This window comes from Pseudonaja textilis, chromosome Z (assembly GCF_049901715.1).
Source record: "Pseudonaja textilis isolate UNSWEBS1 chromosome Z, rPseTex1.2, whole genome shotgun sequence".
NCBI classification, from domain to species: Eukaryota; Metazoa; Chordata; class Lepidosauria; order Squamata; family Elapidae; genus Pseudonaja; species Pseudonaja textilis.
In genome coordinates, this window is record NC_142008.1 from 76,174,878 (window position 1) to 76,198,348 (window position 23,471).

Below are 23,471 nucleotides of genomic sequence, written 5' to 3' on the forward strand. Positions count from 1 at the left end.
TTCATTCCCAATTGGAACTCATGTGTGTGCAGTTCCTTGGAAGATGCCTGGGGAGTCTTGCTCAGTTATCTGAGTTTGATCCTGTTGACCCTGAGAAAGTGGACATGGTCCTCTACACAATCAGTGCAACCATCTATTATATCCTTGTCTCTCTTGATTGATGAAAGCCTCCTGATTGTCCAATGGGTTCAGGAAGAAGGGGCATTTCTGGGGCTCTTAAAAATCCATCATTTGATCCTTTCTTGGACAATTTCTGTTCAATTTTCCATGTTCCCTTTTTGGGAAGGTGGTAGAAAAGATGGAGCTGTTTAGCAACTTCAGAGGGCCCTGTATGAAATGGATTGTCTGGATCCCTTCCAGTCAGAATTTAGGCCCAGTTATGGAACAGAGACAGCAATGGTCACACTTGTTGATCATTTTGGGTGAGAGTGGGATGAAGGCAATGCATCCTTGCTCTCCTTATCCTCTCAGCAGCCTTCTGACCATGGTGTCTTTTTGGGCCAGCTAGGGGTTTGTGGCTGGGCAATGCGGTTTTGCATTTGTTTGGTTCTTTTATCCAAGGACGGTCCCAGTCAGGGTTGATAGGGAGTGAGAAATCCAAGCTGTGGCTATTTTTTGTAGTATATCATAGGGCTCAGTACTCTTTCCACTCCTTTTTAACATCTATATGAAGTTGCTGGATGAGATCATCTGTCACCATGGGTTGAAGTATCATCAGTATGTTGCTGACACTCAGCTTAAAATCTCCATCCCTGTTTATCCATGTGATGGTGCCTGAAAGCTATGGGAGTCTGGTTGGGGGACAACTTGCTTCATCTGAATTCTTGTGAGATTAAATGACTTTGGTGCATAGATCTTCAAGATCTGGGACTTTAACACCATTAATTCTGGATGGAGTTGCACTATCCCAACCAGGCCCGGAGCAACTTGGAGATTTTCCTGAACTTGTGATTCCTGCTCAAAGAGCAGGTAGCAGTTACAGTTAGGAGAACATTTACACAACTGTGTGCCATTTCACCATTTCCTGATCAAGAGTCCCTCTGCTGAGTCATTTGAACCCTGATCATCTCAAGTTTGGAACTACCCTTGAAAAGCATTTGGAAGTTGCAACTGGTGCAGACTGTGGCAGTAGGGGCAGTCTTTGGGGACCCCAGAGTGATCCATGTTATACCACTATTCTACAAGCTGCACAAGTTGCTGGCTTTCTTCTGGGTACAATTCAAGGTGTTGGGTCCAAGCTGTCTCAGGAACCCCAATGGGACTAGCCTACTCCAATTACACTAGAGGTAATTGATGAACCAATAAAAGGTACCACTTCACTTCTGTACATTCTGCTCCTTTCTTCCCCATCTTTAACTATAATTTGTGTTTTGATTATTATTACAATTATTTGTTTTTTTATGATTTTATTGCCTTTAATGTTATAAGCTACCCAGAAGTGCCTGTGAGATGGGTGGCAAATAAATAAACAAATAATAAACAAACAATTCTTAGATGAAGATTTTTTTATAGTACATTCAGGTCTCTGGAAGTATACTTCCCAAATGCATCTTTTTATCTCCCAACCAAGCAAGCAGAAGAAATAGATGAACTATTTGCTAATCATGAATAAAGGCAAATATATGTGTCCCAGTCAAATCTGGGTTGATCACTAGGACCAGAGGTTTACTCTTGTGAGCTGTTGGACTTGTGCTGCAGCCCATCTATTCTGTGAGTTGTATTTATGTGAAGCCTTCCTATTGGTTGGTTTGTGATGATTGGCTGTTGTTTCGTCGTGCTGTCAAGTCCTCAGGTCCTAAGTACCTGACAAACTGGTTGTAAATCAGCAGTCCTATTGACTGACAAGGGGCCTGTTTCCCAGGCTTCAACCATTTCCATGGCTATCTTTGTAATTAATGAGTAGTTCACCTTTTTTCACCTTTTTTCCCTTAGGAAAGGGAAAATATTCACCTTTTTTTCCCCTTTGGAAAGTCTGGATATATATATATATATATATATATATATATATATATATATATATATATATATATATATATATATATATTTCACAGACGAACACAATACAGAAGCCTGATGATGGCAGATGAGATTCTGCTGAAACGTTGCTACAACTTTAAAAGCACAACTATAATGACATGGGAAAATACCCGAACAAAGCTGAATACCATACATGTAAGTATCCGCGAAAACTTAAGAAAACAAATATATATTGTGTGTGTGTGTGTTTTTTTTTTCTTAAGTTTTCACAGATATTAATGAATTATTAATGAATATTAATGGGGGAAATAATTGATAACAACATAAAGATACTTTTAGTAGCAATATATACTACCAATGGAAAACAAGAAGAATTTTACAAGAATTGCATAAGAAAATGATAGAATTGGAATATGATAATATATGTCTTATGGGAGATTTTAATGGGATAGTAGACACAAAATTAGACTATACAACACAGAAAGCTAATAAACAAAATAGAAAGATCTTTCTTCAAAATGATAGAAGAACTAAGCATTAAAGACGTTTGGAGAGAAAGAAATGCAAAGAATAGACAATATACTTTTTACTTCAATAGACACTCATCATGGTTAAAAATAGATACGATTTGGATGTCAGTGGAATTAATCTCTAATATACAAGAAGTTAATATTGAAACAAGTACTTGGGCAGACCACAATCCAGTATGGATTAAATGGCAAGGACAAAGGAAAAGATCTAGATGGACTTTGAATCACACAATATTTAAAGAAAATGAATTTACACAAAAGATGGAAAAAGAATTTGCTTTTTTCTTCAAAGAAAATAACAAGGACACCTCATTGCAAAACTTATGGAATACCATGAAGGTCTATGTCAGAGGATTGATAATAGACTATACAAGGAAAAGAAATATTTTTAAAAAGATGAATGCAACGGATATTAGAGTAAGACTACAAGAAACTTGAAGGGAACTTATGTTTTTTTATATATATATCCACAAAAAATGATATCAAAAGGCAAATGGACATAGTTAAACACAAAATGGGGTTGATGGGAAAAGAAGAGTTAGCTCAAAAAATTAGGAGTGCCAAACAGAATTTCTTTGAAAATGCAAATAAACTGGGCAGATGGTTAGCATATAAATTGAAAAGAGAGAGAGAAATGAAACTGATAATGCAATTAATAGATGATTAAGGAAAGATCTGTAATGGGAAGGATGAAAAGAAAAAGATAGTACAGAAATATTATGAAAAATTACACAATTAAGAGAATATTGATGAAGAAAAGGTTAAACAATATTTGCAAAGGACGGAGGTACCCCAAATACTTGAGGAAATTAAAATAATGTTAGAAGGGAAAATAACAATGATGGAATTAACTGAGGCACTAAAGAGACAAAATACTGGAAAGGCACCAGGCTCTGATGGGTTACCAGCAGAATTTTACAAGACTGTACAGGAATCTCTAAGTATCTTAATGCTTGAAGTGATGAATGAAGTCTTGTCAAAAACTAAAATACCCAACTAATGGACAGAGGCTTATATTACTCTCATACCAAAAGAGGACACTGACCTACAACAAATTAAAAACTATAGACCTATCTCCTTGCTGAACTCAGATTTGAACAATTTTATACATACTGATCAAAATGGATTTCTGCCAAAGAAGCAAATCAAAGACAATTTGAGAATAATTTTGAATACTTTGGAATATTATGAAACACATCCTGACAAGCAAATGGCCTTGGTATTTTTAGATGTGCAAAAAGCCTTTAATAATGTAAATTGGCAGTTTATGATATCACAAATGGAACAAATGGGCTTTGGTGAAAAGCTATAGAGACAATATACTATAAGTAATCTGCCAAAGTAATGATAAATGAGGACTTAACAGATAATATTAATATTAAAAAAGGAATTAGGCAAGGATGCCCGCTGTTGCCTCTGCTGTTTGTTTTGACTTTGGAGGTCTTAAATAGAAATATTAGAGATGATGGTGAAATAAATGATATGAAAATAAAAAAGGAATAAAGTTACAAGTGTTTGCAGATGATCTGGTTTTTATATTAGAGGAACATTAAAAACAGTGCTTAAATTGATAGAAAAGATTAAAGAATATGGACAGGTAGCAGGTTTAAAAATAAATAAAGACAAAACCAAGAATATGGTGAAAAAACAAAGAGAAGAATTAAAAGACAGACCGAATATCCAGATCACAAATAAAGTTAAATATTTAGGAATACAATTAACAGCAGGATGTGGAACACTCAAAGAAGATAATTATTATAAACTCAAACAACAGATTGCGATAGATTTGAAAAAAATGGCAAAATCTACAACTACTATATATCTAATTGGGAGAATATCTACAATCAAGATGAATATGTTACCAAGGATTTTACATTTGTTTCAGACAATTCCAATTAAACTAGGGAAAGAATATTTTGAAGATTTAAATAAAGTAATACTGAAGTATATATGGCAGGGAAAGAAGGCAAGAATTAAACTAAAATTGTTACAAGATGCCAGAATAAGAGGAGGTTTTGGTTTACCCAATTGGGAATTATATTACCAGGCGGAAACATTGATGTGGGTGAAAGAATAGTCTTAAGGAATACCAGATTGTTAGCATTAGAAGGTCATGACCTATTATTGGGATGGCACACTTTTTATGGTATAAGGAAAGTAAAACACATGGGTATTTTAGGAGACACTATATCCATGATGTTTCATTATTAATATGGGAGAAAAGATGGCTCTGTGGCCCCAAGATTTTGTAGAGTTGTTTGCAAAAATGAGTCCAGCAAATATATCTTCATTCATATAATAAACGCCATTGCAAAAACTAATCCCCCCATAAAAAACTTGGCTCAAGACCAGACTTATCCATACTGCAAAGAATCCACTCCCATGAACTCTGCACAGAACTCAAAAACCATCTAGACAATGGAGAAAAGGAGCTGTACATTGACTACCGTGCTGATTGCATCAAAAGAAAATCACACAACCCGCAACTCTGCATCCAACCCTACCTTATCCAATCCACCAACACTCAAAAACTAGACATACATGCCCCTAACTACCTCTATTCCAACTACAACTGGCCTTAAATGCAAGCTACTCAATGCAAGAAGCCTTGTAAATAAAATACATGAATTTCTCCTCTTACTAAATATGGCTAAATTCGACATCATATTTGTTTGTGAAACATGGCTCAATGCATCTCTCCCTGACTCCATTACCACAGTAAGAGACTATCATGTTTACCGATCAAATCGTGAAATCCGTAGAGGAGGTGGTGTTGCTATCTTCTATAAAAAGTCCCTACATCTAAAAAAACATCTAAGTTACCCAGGAGCTTGCTCTTTCTGAGACCATAGTCTGTGAACTGTCCTTAAATATCACATTTCAATTTTTACTATGTAACAGAGCCCCTGATTATGACATCAAACATGTAAACAAGTTAAATTCATTACTGACATGGGCAACATCCTGCCCACATACTTTTATCTTTCTTGGTGACCTCAATCTACCTCATATTAACTGGACCCTAAACGAATGTAAAACTGAACCCATACATGCAACCTTCTACAAGGCTGTAACAAATCTGGGACTGGAACAACTAGTAACCAATAATACTAGACTTAACAACTGCCTCAATATCATCTTCGGCAATAGTTTGAATTCAATTTACAGAATACAAATTAAAAAACCCTTTTCCAATAGTGACCACAACATGATTGTCTTTTGCCTCAACATATGTCCACACAAAAATCATCATAATGACGGGATCCCCAATTATAACTTCAAAAAGGGCAACGATGATCTTATAGACAACGATCTCTCATCTTTCTTTTTGTTTAATAAAGTTTTATTGAGTTTTAACAAAACAAATAAAAAATCTTATTTGAGTACAGCATGGTTCCAGGTTATCACATTTCCATACAGACACAATTTCATATGCATAGTCATCTTATGTATTCAACTTCATATCTTATTACTCTTTTTCCAACTTCTCACTATTTCTCCCTTTACTTCTCTTAATTTTCTTTTATGGTTCTCTCATTTTCTTCTTATTCAATTGTATTTCTTTTACCTAAATTTCTATATCTTTTTATTCATTGTACTTATACTTTTGTCTGTCTTGTTTACAATTTCATATGTTCTCTTCCAACATTCTTAAGAAGCAAAATTCCCCCTATGATTGCCAATCGAAGTGCAACACCTTTAAATCTTATTGTTATTATCATATGAAATCTCATTAAACATTGAATTTGTGCATTCTAAAATTATAACATTCAAATTTCTAATATCTATTTTATATCAAGTAGATCTCATCATTCAGACTCTGCTTGGTACTTCCCCTTGAAAACGTAAAAAGAAAAATTCTAAAAACATAGCAAAAACTATATATATATATAAACATTAGTAAACAAAATAGTTATTCAAAATCATTCTAGTACTGGTATGAACCTTGTAAATCTTTCAAGTTCCTTTTCAATATCTATCAATCTTTGAGAACAATTGAAATGTTTCCTTCCCTTCTTCATTATTACTTAACTATTAATAAGCATACCATTGGATAGTCATACAGTTTTATCTTATAAATTCTTTACTATTAATAAGCAAAATAATTATTCAAATTCATTCTAATAACTGGTATAAATTTACTTATAAATCTTTCACATTTCTTTTCAATATTTTATCAATCTTTAGAAACAATTGCAATGTTTCCCTCTCTTTATTATTGCATTAATTATAAATAAACACACCATTACATAAAAATACAGTTTTATTTCATAGATTATTTATTTATTTCATTTCTAACTCATTACAGTAGATCTTCTTTCAGAAGTATCCCTTTAGGTACTTTTAGATTCAGGATACCTTGCTTAGATGTTCTCTGTTGTTTAGCCCGGTCTGTCCTGCTTTCCTCTTTGTCTTCCTCCTACACAATCTAATCCAGTCGGGTTCTTCTTTGAGGTGGCCATTTCTGACCAGCGCTGCAACCGCCTTTGGGAAAGGGAGTTTAGACCAGCCAAGGAGGAGATATATGGCTCCCCTCCACATGGCTAGCAATCTCCCCCCTCTTCACCACCTCTATGGGGTGGCTTCAGCCCCAAATCCAAAGGATCGGGGCGCTCCAGCGGCGAGCACAGATCGGAACCACGCACAATCGCAGATTTTGGTCTGTCGCTGAAGAGACCTCAACGATCCCTCATATCTTGATTGGCAACTTCTATTCACTGGTTGCAATACTGTTGAAGATCCTTACAGCATATTTTTACTTGAAGTCAGAAGGGTCATCAAACTATATAAACCAATAACAACTCCAAAAACCAGAAAAAACAAATTACACATAACAATAAGGAAGCTTCAGTCCAAAAAGAAATCACTTTGGCGGAAAAACAAATCTGGTCACGTTGCCAACTTCAAAAGCCAATACAAAAATTTATGCCACCAGATAAAGACTGAATGCACCAATTATCACATTAAAAAAGAGGAAAACCTTCTATGCACCAATTCCACCCGTGCTTTCTATAATTTTGTAAACAACAAAATAAAAGACTCAAGGACCATGCCATCCCTGAAAGGACCTAATGGCAAAGACTACAACCATGACAACATTAAAGCCAACCTCTTTAACATATTCTTTGGCTCAGTATTTGTAAACAGCAATGGATCATGCCCAGTATTTTGTAGTCAAACCACAGACAACTACAATGATGTAATACATATTGATTTTACAGAAGACAATGTTGAAAAAGCACTACACAATCTAAAACTATCTCTATCTATTGGACTGGATGGAATATGTGCCTACTTCTTTAAAAAGCTATCTACTGCCATAGCCGAACCTCTAAGAATAATCTTTGAAAAATCTTTCAGGACCAGCCTATGGTCACAAACCACGGTCATCCTCATTTTCAAAAAGGGAGACCCCAGCCTAGCTGAAAATTACAGATCAATCTCTTTATGCTGCGTCACCTGTAAAGTCATGGAATCAATTATTAAACAATCCATTATCCTCCACTTAGAGACAAACAACCTACTCTCTAATAAACAGTTTGCTTTCAGGAAAAAACTATCCTGTAATCTGCAACTCTTACACTGCAAAAACATATGGACTACACAACTCAACCAGGGCAAAACAATAGACGCAATCTACATAGACTTCTGTAAAGCCCTTTGATTCAGTGGTACATGACAAACTACTTCTAAAACTAAAATCTTATGGTATCTCTGGACAACTGCATAATTGGATAGATGCATTCCTGTCAAACAGGAAATGGCCAAAATTGGGAGCGTCCTATCAAATTCTGTACCTATCAACAGTGGCAATGTTCTAGGACCAACTCTCTTCATACTCTACATAATGACCTCTATGATCCTATTAAGAGCAACTCTGTTCTCTTTGCTGATGATGTAAAGCTATTCAACACCACAGACAAAAAGACCTCAACTATGTATCAGAATGGTCAAACAAATGGCAATTTCAAATCTCAACAAGTAAATGCTCTGTCTTACATATTGGCAAAAAAACCCATCAGAAAGTAAAATACAAGTTGAATAGTCAAGCCCTTGTGGTGGATCTAAACTCTGTCAAGGGTCTTGGAGTACTCATCTCAAATGACCTAAGTGCTAGAACCCATGGCAACCTACATAGCTTTTTCTCTGGTAATATCACACTACTAACTAGAGCATACAAAACATTTGCTAGACCAATATTTGAATATAGCTCATCAATCTGGAACCTGCATTATGTATTTGATATTAATACAGTTGAGAAAGTCCAGAAATATTTTACAAGAAGAGTTCGCCACTCCTCTACTCATTGCAGAATACCTGATGCCACCAGACTTGAAATTCTAGACCTAGAAAATCTAGAACTACGCTACCTTCAGTCCGATCTAAGTATAGTATATAAAATTATACATTGCAATGTCCTATCTGTCAAGAAATACTTCAACTTCAATCATAACAATACAAGAGCACACAATAGATACAAACTCAAGGTAAAACCCACCAAACTTGACTGTAGGAAATACAACTTCAGCAACAGAGTGATCAATGTTTGGACTACTCTACCTGACTCCGTAGTTTCTTTCCCAAACCCCAAAAACTTTAACCTTGGACTGTCTACTACTGACCTCACCCCTTTCCTAAGAGGTCTGTAGGGGGTGTGCATAAGCACACCAACGTGCTCACTGTCCCTGTCCTATTGTTTCTTTTTATTTTTCTTATATGTATCCATTTCATATATTCATAACTATGTTTATACTTATAGCTGTTATCTTATAATCGCTTGACAAAATAAATTAATAAATAGATAAATAGATAAACAAACAAACAAATAAATAAATAAAATAAAATAAGGAAACATCATTACATGAAAATACCAGTCTGGTTGTCAACTATAGAGGCATTTGTATATCCAATTGTTCATAAAATGGAACAAACAGTAATATATGGTGAAATATTAAATGAAGAGTGTGAACTCAAATCTAAGCAAGAACTAGAGGAACAAGAAATAGAGATGAATTGGTATTCATATGTGAAAGTACATTCTAGATATGATAAAGATCGTAGGAGAGAAGGATTTTATAATGAACTTACTGAATAAGATGGAATTTTGACAGGTACTGATGAGAAGGTGATTAAAAAATTATGTGGATATCTACTTAGAGTAAAATTAGAAGAAGAACAAGTAAAAAAACAATGATTGCTAGGGGAAAAAATTTGAATATGGGATAGATTTAGAAAGATGGCAGAAATTATGTTCTCAAAACTATAAAATAACAATGTGAACAGCATATAAAGAGAATTTGTATAAGATATTTTACGTGTGGCATCTACTTCCTGCAAGAATAGCAAGGATGTTTAATAACAAATCAGAGAAATGTTGGAAGTATCACCAGATACCTGAATCATACTATCACATGTGGTGGATGTGTGTGGAAGCCAAGAGATACTGGACTAAATTTCATACATGGCTGGAAAAAAATGACAAAACAGCATATAGACTCCAAACCAGAGATATTTTTATTGGGTACCTGACCTGAAGGATATAGTAAAGAATTTATATATCTGATTATGAATGTTTTAACAGCAGCTAGAAGTGTATTTGCCAACAATGGAAAAAGTGAAAAAATTCCAATAAAAGGGGAGGTGATTAAGAAAATAATGGAATGTGCTGAAATGAGTAAACTGACACTAGCAATTAGAGAGCAAGAAGACAAAGGATATTATAAAATTGGGGATTTATTTGATCAATGACTCGATAAGAAAATAGGGAAATATAATATAATATACATATACATATAATATTATAGTAAAGATAAGACAATGTAATGATATGTTATAACTGATTATAATGAAATGAATGGTATTATGAACTAGATTTTGTAAAAGTTGATATTTCCTTGAAAAGGTTGATGTGAATTTATAATTAAAGTTTAGTAAGGAGTTAATAATAATATAATATGCATAGTTGATTTATATAATATGAGTTTTAATAATGCATTTAGAAAGGAAAGACTGTTGATATTGTGCACAAAAGATATGTACCAACTGACACACTGTACACTGGAAAGGTGGTTTTATTTGATGTTTTATGTTTGTATTTGTTAATATTTGTTGTTAAATAAATAAAAAATCTTTAAATTTTTTTTAATGAGGATAATATTAAATCTTCATAATTCCTATCTATGCATGATCTGCATGATCTGCTAAATGTATACAAATTAAATACAAATTAAAAATTCCCATAGTAGAATAATGGTTCAAGAAGCAAAGACAGAAAAGGACAAATTTATAAGCCAAATTAGGAAATTGCAACTAGTTGAACTCAATTTCCTAAACTGCTGCCCTCAAAGATAGGAGACAATATCCCTCTCCACTGCTAGGAATTATTCAGTCTTACTTCAAGGCAGAGGCATTCCCAGCAAACATTATTAGTTGCGAGGAGACTGATATCATTTTAGGGTAGCGTTTAGCAGTTAAGACTGGTTTGGCAGACCAGAAGGTTGGCAATTCAAGACCCAAGTATCATGTAATGGGGGGGAGGAGAGCTCTTTTTTTGCCTCTACTCTTACCAACCTAGCAGTTCAAAGGCATGCAAATGTACATAGATAAACATGTGCAACTTTGGTGGGAACAGGGTTCCAGGAACCTTGGCATGTAGTCATGCTAGTCACATGACCATAGAAGCATCTTCAGACAATGCTGGCTCCCTTTGGCTGGGAAACAGAAATAAGCATTACCCCCTACAGTCAGAAATGACTAGACAGGGGAAACCTTACTCTTCTTACTTATATAGTTGTTTCCTTTAAGGTGTGTTTATTTTGTCACTCCTCAAAATATGCATTACTTTATATGGAATGTATTGCATGCTTACATCAATTTTGAAAAATCATGTTGGATTTTGTTAACAAATAACTATGAATTGGCAAAACATTTCCTGTTGTTCTTCAGAAAACAGATATGTAAGTTTTTATTTAGAGTGGTCCCTCTGTTTGATCATTTGAGTCAGTCTTGACCCTGGGTGACTTAACTTAATCTATACAGTTTTCCTGGCAATGGATTCCAACAAGAGATTTGACATTATTTTCTTCTGGAATGTTTTTATTTCAGTCTAGGCTAGGATGGCTAGGAGAAAGTGATGTGCCCTAAGTCATTTATGGGCGTTTTCAATCACTACACCAAATGAGTCCGCTCATTTAGGTTTAAGACACCATCATATTAAACAATTCTCCCCTGCATAAAAACTTTAGAAATACCACTCTTAGCATTACCATGTTACCTCTCTAATGAGTTTTTCCTCAGCTTCCTCTCTAAAGGAAAAAAATAAAAGCTTTGACTATCAAGAGTTTTTACCTAGAGTTAATAATGAAGCACAAAGTGAAGAAACAGAATTTGTGAACATTGTATTGAAGTTATCCTCAGATGTTTCTTGCCAAATGTCAATAGATTAAAGTTCTTCTCTCCATTCAGTCTTTCCCTACAGAAAATCTCTTTCAAAGTTATATACAAAAAATGTTTAATATAAAGCTTTTCTATAAATGGAAACAAAACAACAGCCGTTCAGAAGTGCTGCCAAAATACCTAATTTGAGTCAGTCTTGACCACTGGGTGACTTAACTTAATCTGCTACAGGTTTTCTGGCATTGGATTCCAACAAGATTTGACATTATTTTCTTCTGGAATGTTTTTATTTCAGTCTAGGCTAGGATGGCTAGGAGAAAGTGATGTGCCCTAAGTCATTTATGGGCGTTTTCAATCACTACACCAAATGAGTCCGCTCATTTAGGTTTAAGACACCATCATATTAAAACAGATTCTCCCTGCATAAAAACTTTAGAAATACCACTCTTAGCATTACCATGTTACCTCTCTAATGAGTTTTTCCTCAGCTTCCTCTCTAAAGGAAAAAAATAAAAGCTTTGACTATCAAGAGTTTTTACCTAGAGTTAATAATGAAGCACAAAGTGAAGAAACAGAATTTGTGAACATTGTATTGAAGTTATCCTCAGATGTTTCTTGCCAAATGTCAATAGATTAAAGTTCTTCTCTCCATTCAGTCTTTCCCTACAGAAAATCTCTTTCAAAGTTATATACAAAAAATGTTTAATATAAAGCTTTTCTATAAATGGAAACAAAACAACAGCCGTTCAGAAGTGCTGCCAAAATACCTATATTTATTGCATGTAACAAAAACCCTATGTTGAAAAAAATCAAGTAATTAGCACACCCAATTCTTTAAAATATGTGACATTTCTGATAAATCTATATTTGCAGCTAGTATCCTTATACTGAAAACTTGGAGGCTTGCAATATATAAACAATTTTAAAAAAACAATGAAAAAAACCTCAATGCAATAATAAAGTAATAGAAAAATAATCATGGTGAATAATAAATTTAATACCTATTTTTTTTCTTTCTATTTTATTTTAATGCCTTTTTCAAAAGTTTTTAATAAAAGACTGGAGAGCCATTTGTCCAGAATGGTACAGGATCCAGAATGGTACAGTATATGCAGTGGGTTGGAGTAGAAGACCTTCAAGGTTCCTTCCAACTTTGTTATTTGGTAGTCTGTTAATACACTTTATTGTGGTGGTCTCTCATGAAAAGAAGACACTTTGCAAAGTTGTCTTGGGATGAGAGCGCAGAGAGAACTCCGAAACTCTCTTTTATTAGAAGCAATCTTTGTTAACGTAGCAATTTTGTTAACGTCCTATCACAAATGCATTACATCACACATCATGCACTGATCATTCGCATAAAGCATACAAGGCTGCAGAGTTTAAGTTTGCTACAGTTCTGGTTATGAAATGGCAACAATTTGTCTTTGCTCCTTGCTTCGTGTTCCAGCCAACTACCAGAAGGCTCCGTTGTCCTAGCACGTACACAAAGAACAAAGAATCATAGTTCCCACATCTCCCCTGTTTTTCCTTTTTAAGAGACAGGGAGTGTTTTAGTCCCAACAACAGTCTTTGTCAGGCACATAGGCAAGAGTGCTATGCATGCTGATGTTATCCATGGCGTTCGTGACTTCTTCAACCATCACAAACATCTTGTCCTCGTCTGGGTCGTCACAGGTTGGCTCTCCTATCTCATCTTCGGATGGCAGTGGTTCATATGTGTTAGTCATTTGTTGATTCCAGAGAGCCATTACCTGCGCAGTGGCTTTTTTTCTCAGCCAAGAGGGATAAACTGTTAGAAATAGTGCGTACAAAAGATGGGTAATACACAGGGCAATGCAACACATCCCGCAGCAATCATATCAATGAGCGCTACAATAGCTTGCAAACCAGGCAATTTTGGGAACCAAGATCCAAACATGTCTCTAAAATCAAGACCTAAAAAACAATATTGTGCCCACTTAGATTCAGATAAGTGAGTGTACAAGCAAATGGGATTACATTTGTCAGTGGTACATGAAGTAGAGCTTGATTTAACAGTGATATTAATATTTTGAGGGCCTCTTACTTGAGCAGAGTCAATAGGTGGGGTGTACCAGTAGTTGTAAACAGTGATGGCCCCCACGTTAGTCCCGGACACCTTTTGAAAGAGATATTTCTTTTCCTGTAGATAAGATCTCTGCCAGCTGTGTGAGCCGCAGGTAACTCCTGCAGCGTCGTTAGGACCTTGACAAGGCAAGCATCAAAGCATACTGAGGTGTTGGTACCCCGAGTGACATTATGGGTTATGTACCCATTTTTTGTTTGACTGGTAGAGAACATTCCTGCAAGATCAGAACTGGAGCCACCTTTGTATGCATAGACATATAGGGATGCTGTAATGGGTCCCACTGCCTTGGGCTCATAGCACTGAATGCCTTCAGCAGTGTAACACCGCGCATATTGAGTGTTGTTATGCAGACAAGGGGAGACCGTCGTGGAGTTGCACTCAGGCTTCAAGGTATGATAGATCAGAGTGGATTGGGTTTCGTTCCGCTGCAGTAGTTTTGATGCAGGCATCGCAGGAGGATGGGGTGGCTGTCGTATTGGCAGGAACGATGTGGAAACCCAGGAGGCAAATGATGAATGCAGCGGGCAGCTTCATGATGCTGATGTAGGCAAGGCTGGTTTGGGTAGAAAAGGCCTCACTTGTCGTCCGGGGACCCAGGTGGTGGCATTGTTGTAGGAAACAGCTGCGTACCCTTGTCCCCAGGTTATAAGTTCAGCTGGCCCGTGCCATGTGGGATCTGGCAACTGTCAAAAGTAGACTGGAGGTCTAGGAGCATCCTTGGATGGAGAGCAAAAGTGTTGAGAGGCAGCAGAAGAAGCAGGTGTGCCAGACTCATTCAGGAAATTCAGTGTAAATAAGCACAAGTTAAGCTTGTTTTGCAGCGTGGGTAGCCCTGGGGTGAGTTTCCCCATCGAGTTTTGAACTTTGTCAAGAGCATTCTTTAGGGTCAGATTGGCTCTTTCTACTATGGCCTGCCCTTGAGAATTGTATGGAATGCCAAATTTGTGCAAAATGCCCCATTGTTTACAAAAGGTAGCAAAGTTGGTACTAGTATAGGCGGGGCCATTATCAGTTTTTAATTCTGAGGACTTTCCCAGGCACACAAATGACCGGATGCAGTGGTTAATGACATGTTGTGTGGTCTCTCCTCTTTGCGGGGAGGCCATGATGAACCCTGAGTATGTGTCCAGGGAAACATGGATATATTTCCATGGTGCAAAAGGCGCATACTGGGTTACACCCATTTGCCAAATTTGGCAGGCTTTTAAGCCTCTGGGATTTGCTCCCATTGGCAGGGCAGGGGCTTGCTTGCTGCAAGTAGGACATTGTTGAATAATTGCAGCAGCCTCTTGGGCGGTGATTTGGAATTCCTTCATAAGAGCCCTTTTATTTTGATGAAAATAGTTATGACTGTCCCAAGGGGTTAGGGGAGAAAGAGAAAGCGGATAGAATAGTAGCAGAGGGTGGTTGTTGTTAATTGCTGCAATGCAAGCAATTTGTTTGCTGGCAATGGCCATTGATCAACCCAAACAGGAATGTCTGTGCTTAAGGTCAAGCGAAGGGGAAGAGGGTGAGTCATTCTAGCTGCAATTTAGCACCAAATTGAGAGCAAGTCCCTCCCCCACAAATTAGGTGTGAAGGGGAGGATGACAGGCTTTATTTGTGCAGTCCCTGTGAGGTTTTCAGAAGTCACAGGAGCCAAAACTTACTGATGTGAGCTATTTGAATCCCTCCTACACCTCTTACCGATGGGGAGGTCTCTGTTTCCCAGTCTGTAGGCCACTCGTCAGAGCGTATCACCGAGACGTCAGCACCAGAGTCCAGAAGACCGGTGAAGCGGCGACCCTTGATTAAAGCCAAGAATGTGGGCTTAGTTTGGTGTGATAGATCTAGTGAGGGCAAGCACATCAGAGGGAAGTTGAGGTACCATGATCATTTTTGCTACAACATCACCCTTTTGTAACTTCGTTGGAAGAGTGGATAGCACAGAAAGGTTAATGGCTGAGAGTTTTGAGGAAGGATAAAGCAGATCGGGAACCACAGAGATTCCTTTGAGGAGGGCATGAGGGTGAGATTGTATAAGAGCAGTTTTATCGGAGGAGAAGGAGGCAGAAGGAGGAAGCTGTGCGCCGACAGAGAGTGGTAGATGGGGAAAGGATATGAGCACATCTTCTGCCACTGATAATTCATACACAGTGGATGGTATATGGGCAGCCTTGGGAGAGGGCTAGCTGCCGGCCCTCTACTCGTTTCCCGAGGGTTCAGTTTTTGATTGACATTGATTAGCCCAATGATAGCCTTTCTTACATTTCGGGCAGACTGTTTTTGGTCGAACATCTCTACTGGCGGAGGGCTTTGCCCCCCGCGGGGCTCGGCATTGTGATTTAAAATGGCCAGGCTTCCCACAATTGTAACAATTATCAGATGGCTTATTACCTCTGGTGATAGCTGCAGCCATCATTTCGGAAGTGTATTGGTGTGTTCCCACCACCCTGCAGGCTTGTAGGAATTGGGCTAGAGTGGCATCTGGAGAATTAATCAAGGGAGTAAGCAAGGTTTTACAGTCTGCATTAGTGTTCTCATATGCCAATTTAAGAAGAATTTCCTGCCGAGCCGCCTCATTTGCAATTTGCCTTTGTAGGGCCGTTTGGAGGCGTTCAATAAAATTGGCATAGGGTTCATTGGAATTTTGTAGAATTTTTGCAAAAGATTGTGCGGAGGTATGAGGGTCATCCAAGCGAGAGAGAGCAAGCAGAGCGGCTTGTGCAGAAAGGTTAAGAGCATTAATAGGGCTATTATATTGAGCTGCGGGAGCAGCAAAGGCACCCTCTCCTGCCAGTTCATTTGCAGTAAGATTCAGATTTTGAGCTGCCAATAGGCGACAATGATGGAGAAACTCCGATTGCCATACAACAAATTGAGTCCCTGTTAGAGTCATATGAAAAGGCTATGCCAATCAGCTGGGATCATTATATGGGCGTTAGCCATCATTCTAAATAATCCCATCGTAAATGGAGCCTGAATACCATACATTTGTACAGCTTGTTTGATATCCTTGATTGATTTAGCAGGGATGGGTTCCCAGTGCGGGACATTTTGTCCCTGCGCATTCTGCGCATAAACTGATGGGAATGCCGATGGGCAGTCAGAGTGATCTAACTCACCAGTTCTAACTCCTGCAGCGATAGCGGCATGAACTGCGCCCATAGGAGGGGTAAGGCAGGAGAGGAAGGCACAGAAGGGAAAGCAAGAGAAGAAGAGGGATTGGGTGAGGGGGGGTCAGGAGAAGGGGGGAGGTTTACCAACCTCATTTGCCTCCGGGGGCAGTCGGTTTAAGAGACACAGGCACCACAGCAGGGGCAAGAGTTGTACAGCAGTTCACATAGGGAGGGGGTCAGAAAGGGGGCCAAGTAGGGGTTGCTCTAGAGAGGAGAGAGCCTCAAAACCACCCTCCAAGCAATTAATATAGAAGAAGGGGCCCTAGGACTTGCATGAAGGTATTTTCCAATCTCCTTCCATACTGTAGTTTTGATACTGCCTTTAGCCGGATAAAAGGGCAGTGTTACCAAATGTATTCTAGGAGTTCCTCAATAGAGGTTTTTGGGAGGGGGCATGAAGGAGCCTCCCTTTTTAAAGGTAAAAAAATTTCGTTTGGTCAATTCTCTTATTTCCTGAATGTGAGCTGCCTGCTCCTTAGAGAATCTACCACCCATACTCACGAGGATCCGTTGTCGCCAGCGATTCAAGCGGATGAGGTGCACCAAGTCTATTCCAGGCGATGAGAATGGGTGTGCCAAAGACGATATCTCTTTTGAGTGGATCACGTCGGGGTCACCAGTTGTGGTGGTCTCTCATGAAAGAAGACACTTCTGCAAAGTTGTCTTGGGATGAGCGCAGAGAGAACTCCGAAACCCTCTTTTATTAGAAGCAATCTTTGTTAACGTAGCAATTTTGTTAATGTCCTATCACAAATGCATTACATCACACATCATGCACTGATCATTCACATAAAGCATACAAGGCTGCAGAGTTTAAGTTTGCTACAGTTCTGGTTAGGAAATGGCAACAATTTGTCTTTGCTCCTTGCTTCGTGTTCCAGCCAACTACCAGAAGGCTCCGTTGTCCTAGCACGTATACAAAGAACAAAGAATCATAGTTCCCACACTTTATAATATCGATAATATGAGAGGCAAGTTCAGAAAAGATGCTGAATAGATTTTAGATATTATTTTAATTTAGCTATTAAAATAGCAGTATCTAAAGATCTCACTTTCAAGCATAAAAAATAATATTCACAGAACTTGTCTTCAATAGATTCAGAAATGTGCTAATGTAGTTGTTCTACACTTTCAGAAATCAAATCTAAATCTAGGCAATTTCCTCCTGATACTTATAAATACAAGTAAGTATGGGATTTTCCATTTCTTTTTAATAACCATTTTTATTAAAATTGAGAGGGTTTTTTTTGTTTCCCTTACATTGCTGAAGTCTAACATTGTAAGGTGTTCTTCCTTCTCATGTACCAAGTATAAATCACTTTTTATCTTCGCGAAGCTGGGGTGGGCATGGCCTATGCATGACCCATCTGGCCCACGGGACACCGCCAACCAGAATAAACCAAGCTGATGATACTCACAGCATACCTCCACTGTCAGCACAAGCTGTATGGGCCAATCCGAGTGGGCTGACACAATCCCTCAAGTAACCTGGACCCATGCCATGATCACCAAAAACTTCAATTACACCTGGAAGCAGACAGGTAACCAATGCAACTAGTGGAGCAGTAGGGCTGTAGGGGCAATTCTTGAAACCCCCAAAGCTACCTACACTGCTACACTCTGTACCAGCTGTAGTTTTTGAATATTCTTCAAAGGTAGAACATATGTAGAACACATTACAATAATCCAGCATGAGATCACTGTGGACTGAAATCCTATATAAATGCAACATTTCTATATAATTTCTCAAATATTCATTTCACAAATCCATTTTAAAAACTTACTTCAAATCCTTTTATCATAGTTTATCATTTTAACTAATCCAAATCACTTCCTTGAGGACTCTTTGTTTAGTATTTTAAAGTTATCTATATAATCTTATATCTCCAAATTACTTTGTATTTTGCCTACCCCTTTCAGCATCAACCATCTCTTGAATATTCTGTCTACATATTACTGTTCTTCTCCAATTATCATTTTTATCATTAATCATTTATCCTTTTTTTAAAAAAAACCAACCTCCTTTTTTATTCTATGTAGCATAAAGTCCCACCTCTCCAGTCTTCTCAAGAAAGCAGAACTCTTGAAATAAAAGGCATTTCAAAAGGAACTTTTATTGGAAGACAGGGATAGCAGAGAAAGTGTAGGCAGAATCTCAATTTCCTTATTTATTTTTATTTTATTTTATTTGGTTTGTCAATTGCTTACAAGATAATAGGTATAGGTAAAAACATAGTTATGAATACATGGATACATATAAGAAAAATAAAAGAAATAATAGGACAGGGATGGTAGGGACATTGGTTTGCTTATGCATGCCCCTACAGACCTCTTAGGAAAGGGGTGAGGTCAATAGCAGAAAGTCTAAGGTTAAAGTTTTTAAAGTTTGGGGAAGAAACCACCGAGTCAAGTAGAGTATTCCAGACATTAACCACTCTGTTGATGAAGTTGTATTTCCTGAAATCAAGTTTGGTGCAATTAACATAGGGGGCAGTGCTCTAGGGGGCAGTGCTCATCTCCGTTACAAAGTCGAAGAGCTAGCGCTGTCCGAAGATGTCTCCATGGTCATGTGGCCCGCATGACTAAATGTCAAAGGCACACGGAACGCTATTACCTTCCCTTCAAAGTCCCTATTTTTCTAATTGCATTTTTACATGCTTTCGAACTGTGACGTTGGCAAAAGCTGGTACAAGTAATAGAAGCTCATTCCATTATGCAGTGCTAGGGATTCGAACCACTGAACTGCTGACCTTGCATATTCACATTATTTTAAGCAAATTAGGATCTAAAGTAGAAACTACCTTCAAATAAAAGTATTGTTGCTCACATTCCCACAGCATACACACAATGCAGATACATACAATTTAGTGGCGATATGCATTTCTGGTTATAATGTAAATCTGATAAATTATCTATATTCAATAAATATATTAATAGAATAATTCAGTAGTAGTCGTATTTTGTTACCCAGCAGTCTCTACACATTTCCTTTTACTTATTTGCTCTTGCATTTTAATATTTTCATTTGCTCACTGGAATTGTAGGAGATAATTCCTATTCTTATTAGACAGAGAAGAGCAAGAAATTGAACTGATTGGGAGCAAAATTAATGTATTTAATGAGGCTAGGCTAGAACTGAGAGTTGGTTGTGACTATATTCTAGACATAGCGAGGATTTAAAATATGAGTTGTGTATTTGTCTGTGTGTTTCTTTTGTGTCAGAGAAATCTGAAATAGTGGCATTAATTACTAGACAGTGAACTTGATTTTGTTAGAGCATGTGTCCCATGCTCTTTCTTTCAAAGGCCATGACAAAAGGATTCCTAACCTCTTTCAACATTAACAATTCTATAGTGGAACACAGCTGTTTTATTGCTGTCTGAGAGGCTTTGAAGCATATCTAAATTTAATGGAGAACAAAATGAGGAATTATAAATAATAAATGGTATTGGAAACAAAAGCTGTAGTAATCTTGAATTGGATAGCAATTCAATATCCTCCTTTAATATTATGATAATGAAATTTTCAAATATTCTCTAGTGTGCTAGTCTCACAAAATTCTGAAGATCACAGAATGGATTTGGACATTTCTCAAAATAACATTTTCATGAGTTTTCTACTTCTGTTATTGCTATCACCAGTTGACTAAGGCTACTAGCTAGAATGAGCAACAGCGAAGTCTTTTTCTATCCATTAAATTATTTATATGAGATGGGATGGAAACTGAGAAGTCCAGTTCTTTTAATCTATTGAAAATCTTGAGAAACTATAGCATTTGTAAAACATAGTGGTGAAGTAAGTAAGGTCACCAACGCCATCAAGGCCATGAAAAACGGCAAGGCAACAGGACCAGACGACATCCCTGCTGACTTCTGGAAAAAGGCACTACCGGGCTCGGCATTGTGGCTTTGCGAGCTGTTCAACAACATCGTCTCCACGGGAAAAGTGCCACACGACTGGTACCGCAGCATCACTGTTCCGATCTGGAAGGGAAAGGGCAGCCCAGCGGACTGCTCCAACTACAGACCGGTCAGGTTACTGTCACACACTATGAAGATCTTCGAACGTGTCCTTGATAAGCGCATTCGGGACATCGTCGACATCAGCGTCAACCAGGCCGGATTTATCAAGAACTGCGGCACCACCGACGCCATCTTCGGTGTGCGGATGCTGATGGAGGCTCACAGAGAGAAGAAGATCCCGCTCCACACCGCCTTCCTGGACTTGGAAAAGGCCTTCGACCGAGTCCCGCACGATCTCATCTGGTACACACTGCGAGATCATGGCGTGCCTGAGCTGCTCGTACAATGGGTCCAACTCCTATACAGATGTCACAAAAGCCGTGTAAAAGCGGCAGCTGGGATATCAGAGGAGTTTAATATCACCGTCGGCGTACACCAGGGCTCTGCTCTCTCACCACTGCTGTTCATTCTGGTGATGGACACAATTACACACGACCTGTACACGCCCGCCCCATGGACGCTGCTCTACGCCGATGATGTGTTCCTGGCTAACCTGTGCAAGGCTGAACTCAAGCACCTAGTCCAACAGTGGCACGACCGCCTCGAGCAGTTCGGGCTCCGGCTGAACCTAAAGAAGTCCGAATACCTGACCACTGACAATGAAATGACAGGCTCCATCCACGTGAACGGGCAGGAGCTACCGCGCGCCTCCACCTTCAAGTACCTGGGAACTATTCTTGGGGAAGAAGGCCTACTACAAACTGAGGTGGCAGCCAGGATCAACGCAGCGTGGGGCAAATGGAAGTCCGTCACGGGCGTCCTCTGTGACAAGAAGATGCCGATGCACCTGAAGGCGAAAATCTATAACTCTGTGGTGCGCCCCGTGGCCATATACGGCGCAGAGTGCTGGCCGGCGACCAAAGAAGTCGAAAGCAGACTCCAGATAATGGAGATGCAAATGCTCCGATGGTCGGTAGGCCTCACCCTACTCGATCGCGTCAGGAACGAAGAAGTGCGTAGACGGTTCAATGTCGTGCCCATCCCCACGGTCATGAGGCAGTCCCGGCTACGATGGTTCGGCCACGTGAGCCGCGCCAAGGAAGAATCTATAATCAAATCTGCAATGAAGGTGACTGTCGGAGGAGCGAGACCGCGTGGTAGACCTAAGCAACGCTGGATGGACACGATCAAGGCCGATCTAGAGATCGCGAAGGCAGACCCGACATACGTGGTAGACAGAGAGGTGTGGAAGCAGTACTTAAGGACATTAGCGGACCTCGCCCGAGCGCGAGACAAACGCTGAAGAAAAAGAAGAAGATAGTGGTGAAGTAAGTGGTAAAATATCCCTCCAAAACAATATAGACTGTAGTTGTGAACTCAGCAGGAAAGGATATAACAATATAAAAAATGTATAAAAATTTTGTATAATTTTTTTAGTTTTTTCCCCAATTTTTCTTCAATGTTAAATTTCTATCTACTTTTATTTCTTCTGTCATTAGTTACTGATTTTATGGGGTGAATAGAGAGAAAGTAAACATCCCACAAAACTTACTGTCAGGTTTCCAAGTGATGAAACCCATTCAAAAAGAAATAAACAGAGTCCATCTTCCAAAACAAATTTATTTTATTCAGGTAAGCATCAAATTGGCAAAGTCTTTTTGTAATTCTGGATCTGACACAAACCGGAATTACACCACATAATATTGTAAATCAGAAACACCACATAAAAGTCACATTCCCCAATAAAAAGAAATCAACATTTCCCGGCGTCTTCAAACTCCACCTCCAAGTTTCAGCAGGGACAGCCTCTGTTCCCATGGGAAAGAAAGTCACGTAGCCAAAATAATCCTCACTACCTAACCCACCTTAAGAATGTAGCGAGCCTGAAACCCTTCCCCCTTCCCCTAGCAAAGAGAAAGAAAGAAAAGGAATATATGTTTAAGATATAGAATTAAATAAAATGGCTACATATATGTCAATTTCGGGCTCAACACTTACTGTTATATCTCCTTCACAAATTTGATTGATCTGGAAATTCAACAAATAGATTGTGAAATGATGGTCATTCCTAATTACAGTATTTATCTAATGTACAATTTTTATTGTCTTGTATTCCCTAAACAGAAACTATTACATTATTTTAAATAAAGGAATATTTGATGTGTCTAAATAGCTAAATGGCCTATTATAACCACTATACTGCTTTGTTCTTCATGGAATAGTTTGAGATCATCCTTGTGTGAAGGGCAGTCTTTTAGCAGAACAATTTCACTGGCTCAGACTGTGTAATCTCCAAGCTAGTCTAAAAATAGATTTCTAGAAAATATGGAGGAAGCAATGA

At 38.2% G+C, this 23,471-nt stretch overlaps 1 protein-coding gene across 1 annotated transcript; it reads right to left on the minus strand.

Annotated features, from left to right (window-relative positions):
- Positions 1-16,192: 16,192 nt before the first annotated feature.
- Positions 16,193-17,157, minus strand: LOC148124098 (endogenous retrovirus group K member 8 Gag polyprotein-like). Its single transcript, XM_087917176.1, is given in 2 exon segments — positions 16,193-16,890; positions 16,893-17,157. Coding segments are annotated over 2 exon segments (963 nt in total).
- Between the last annotated feature and the right edge of the window lie 6,314 nt (positions 17,158-23,471).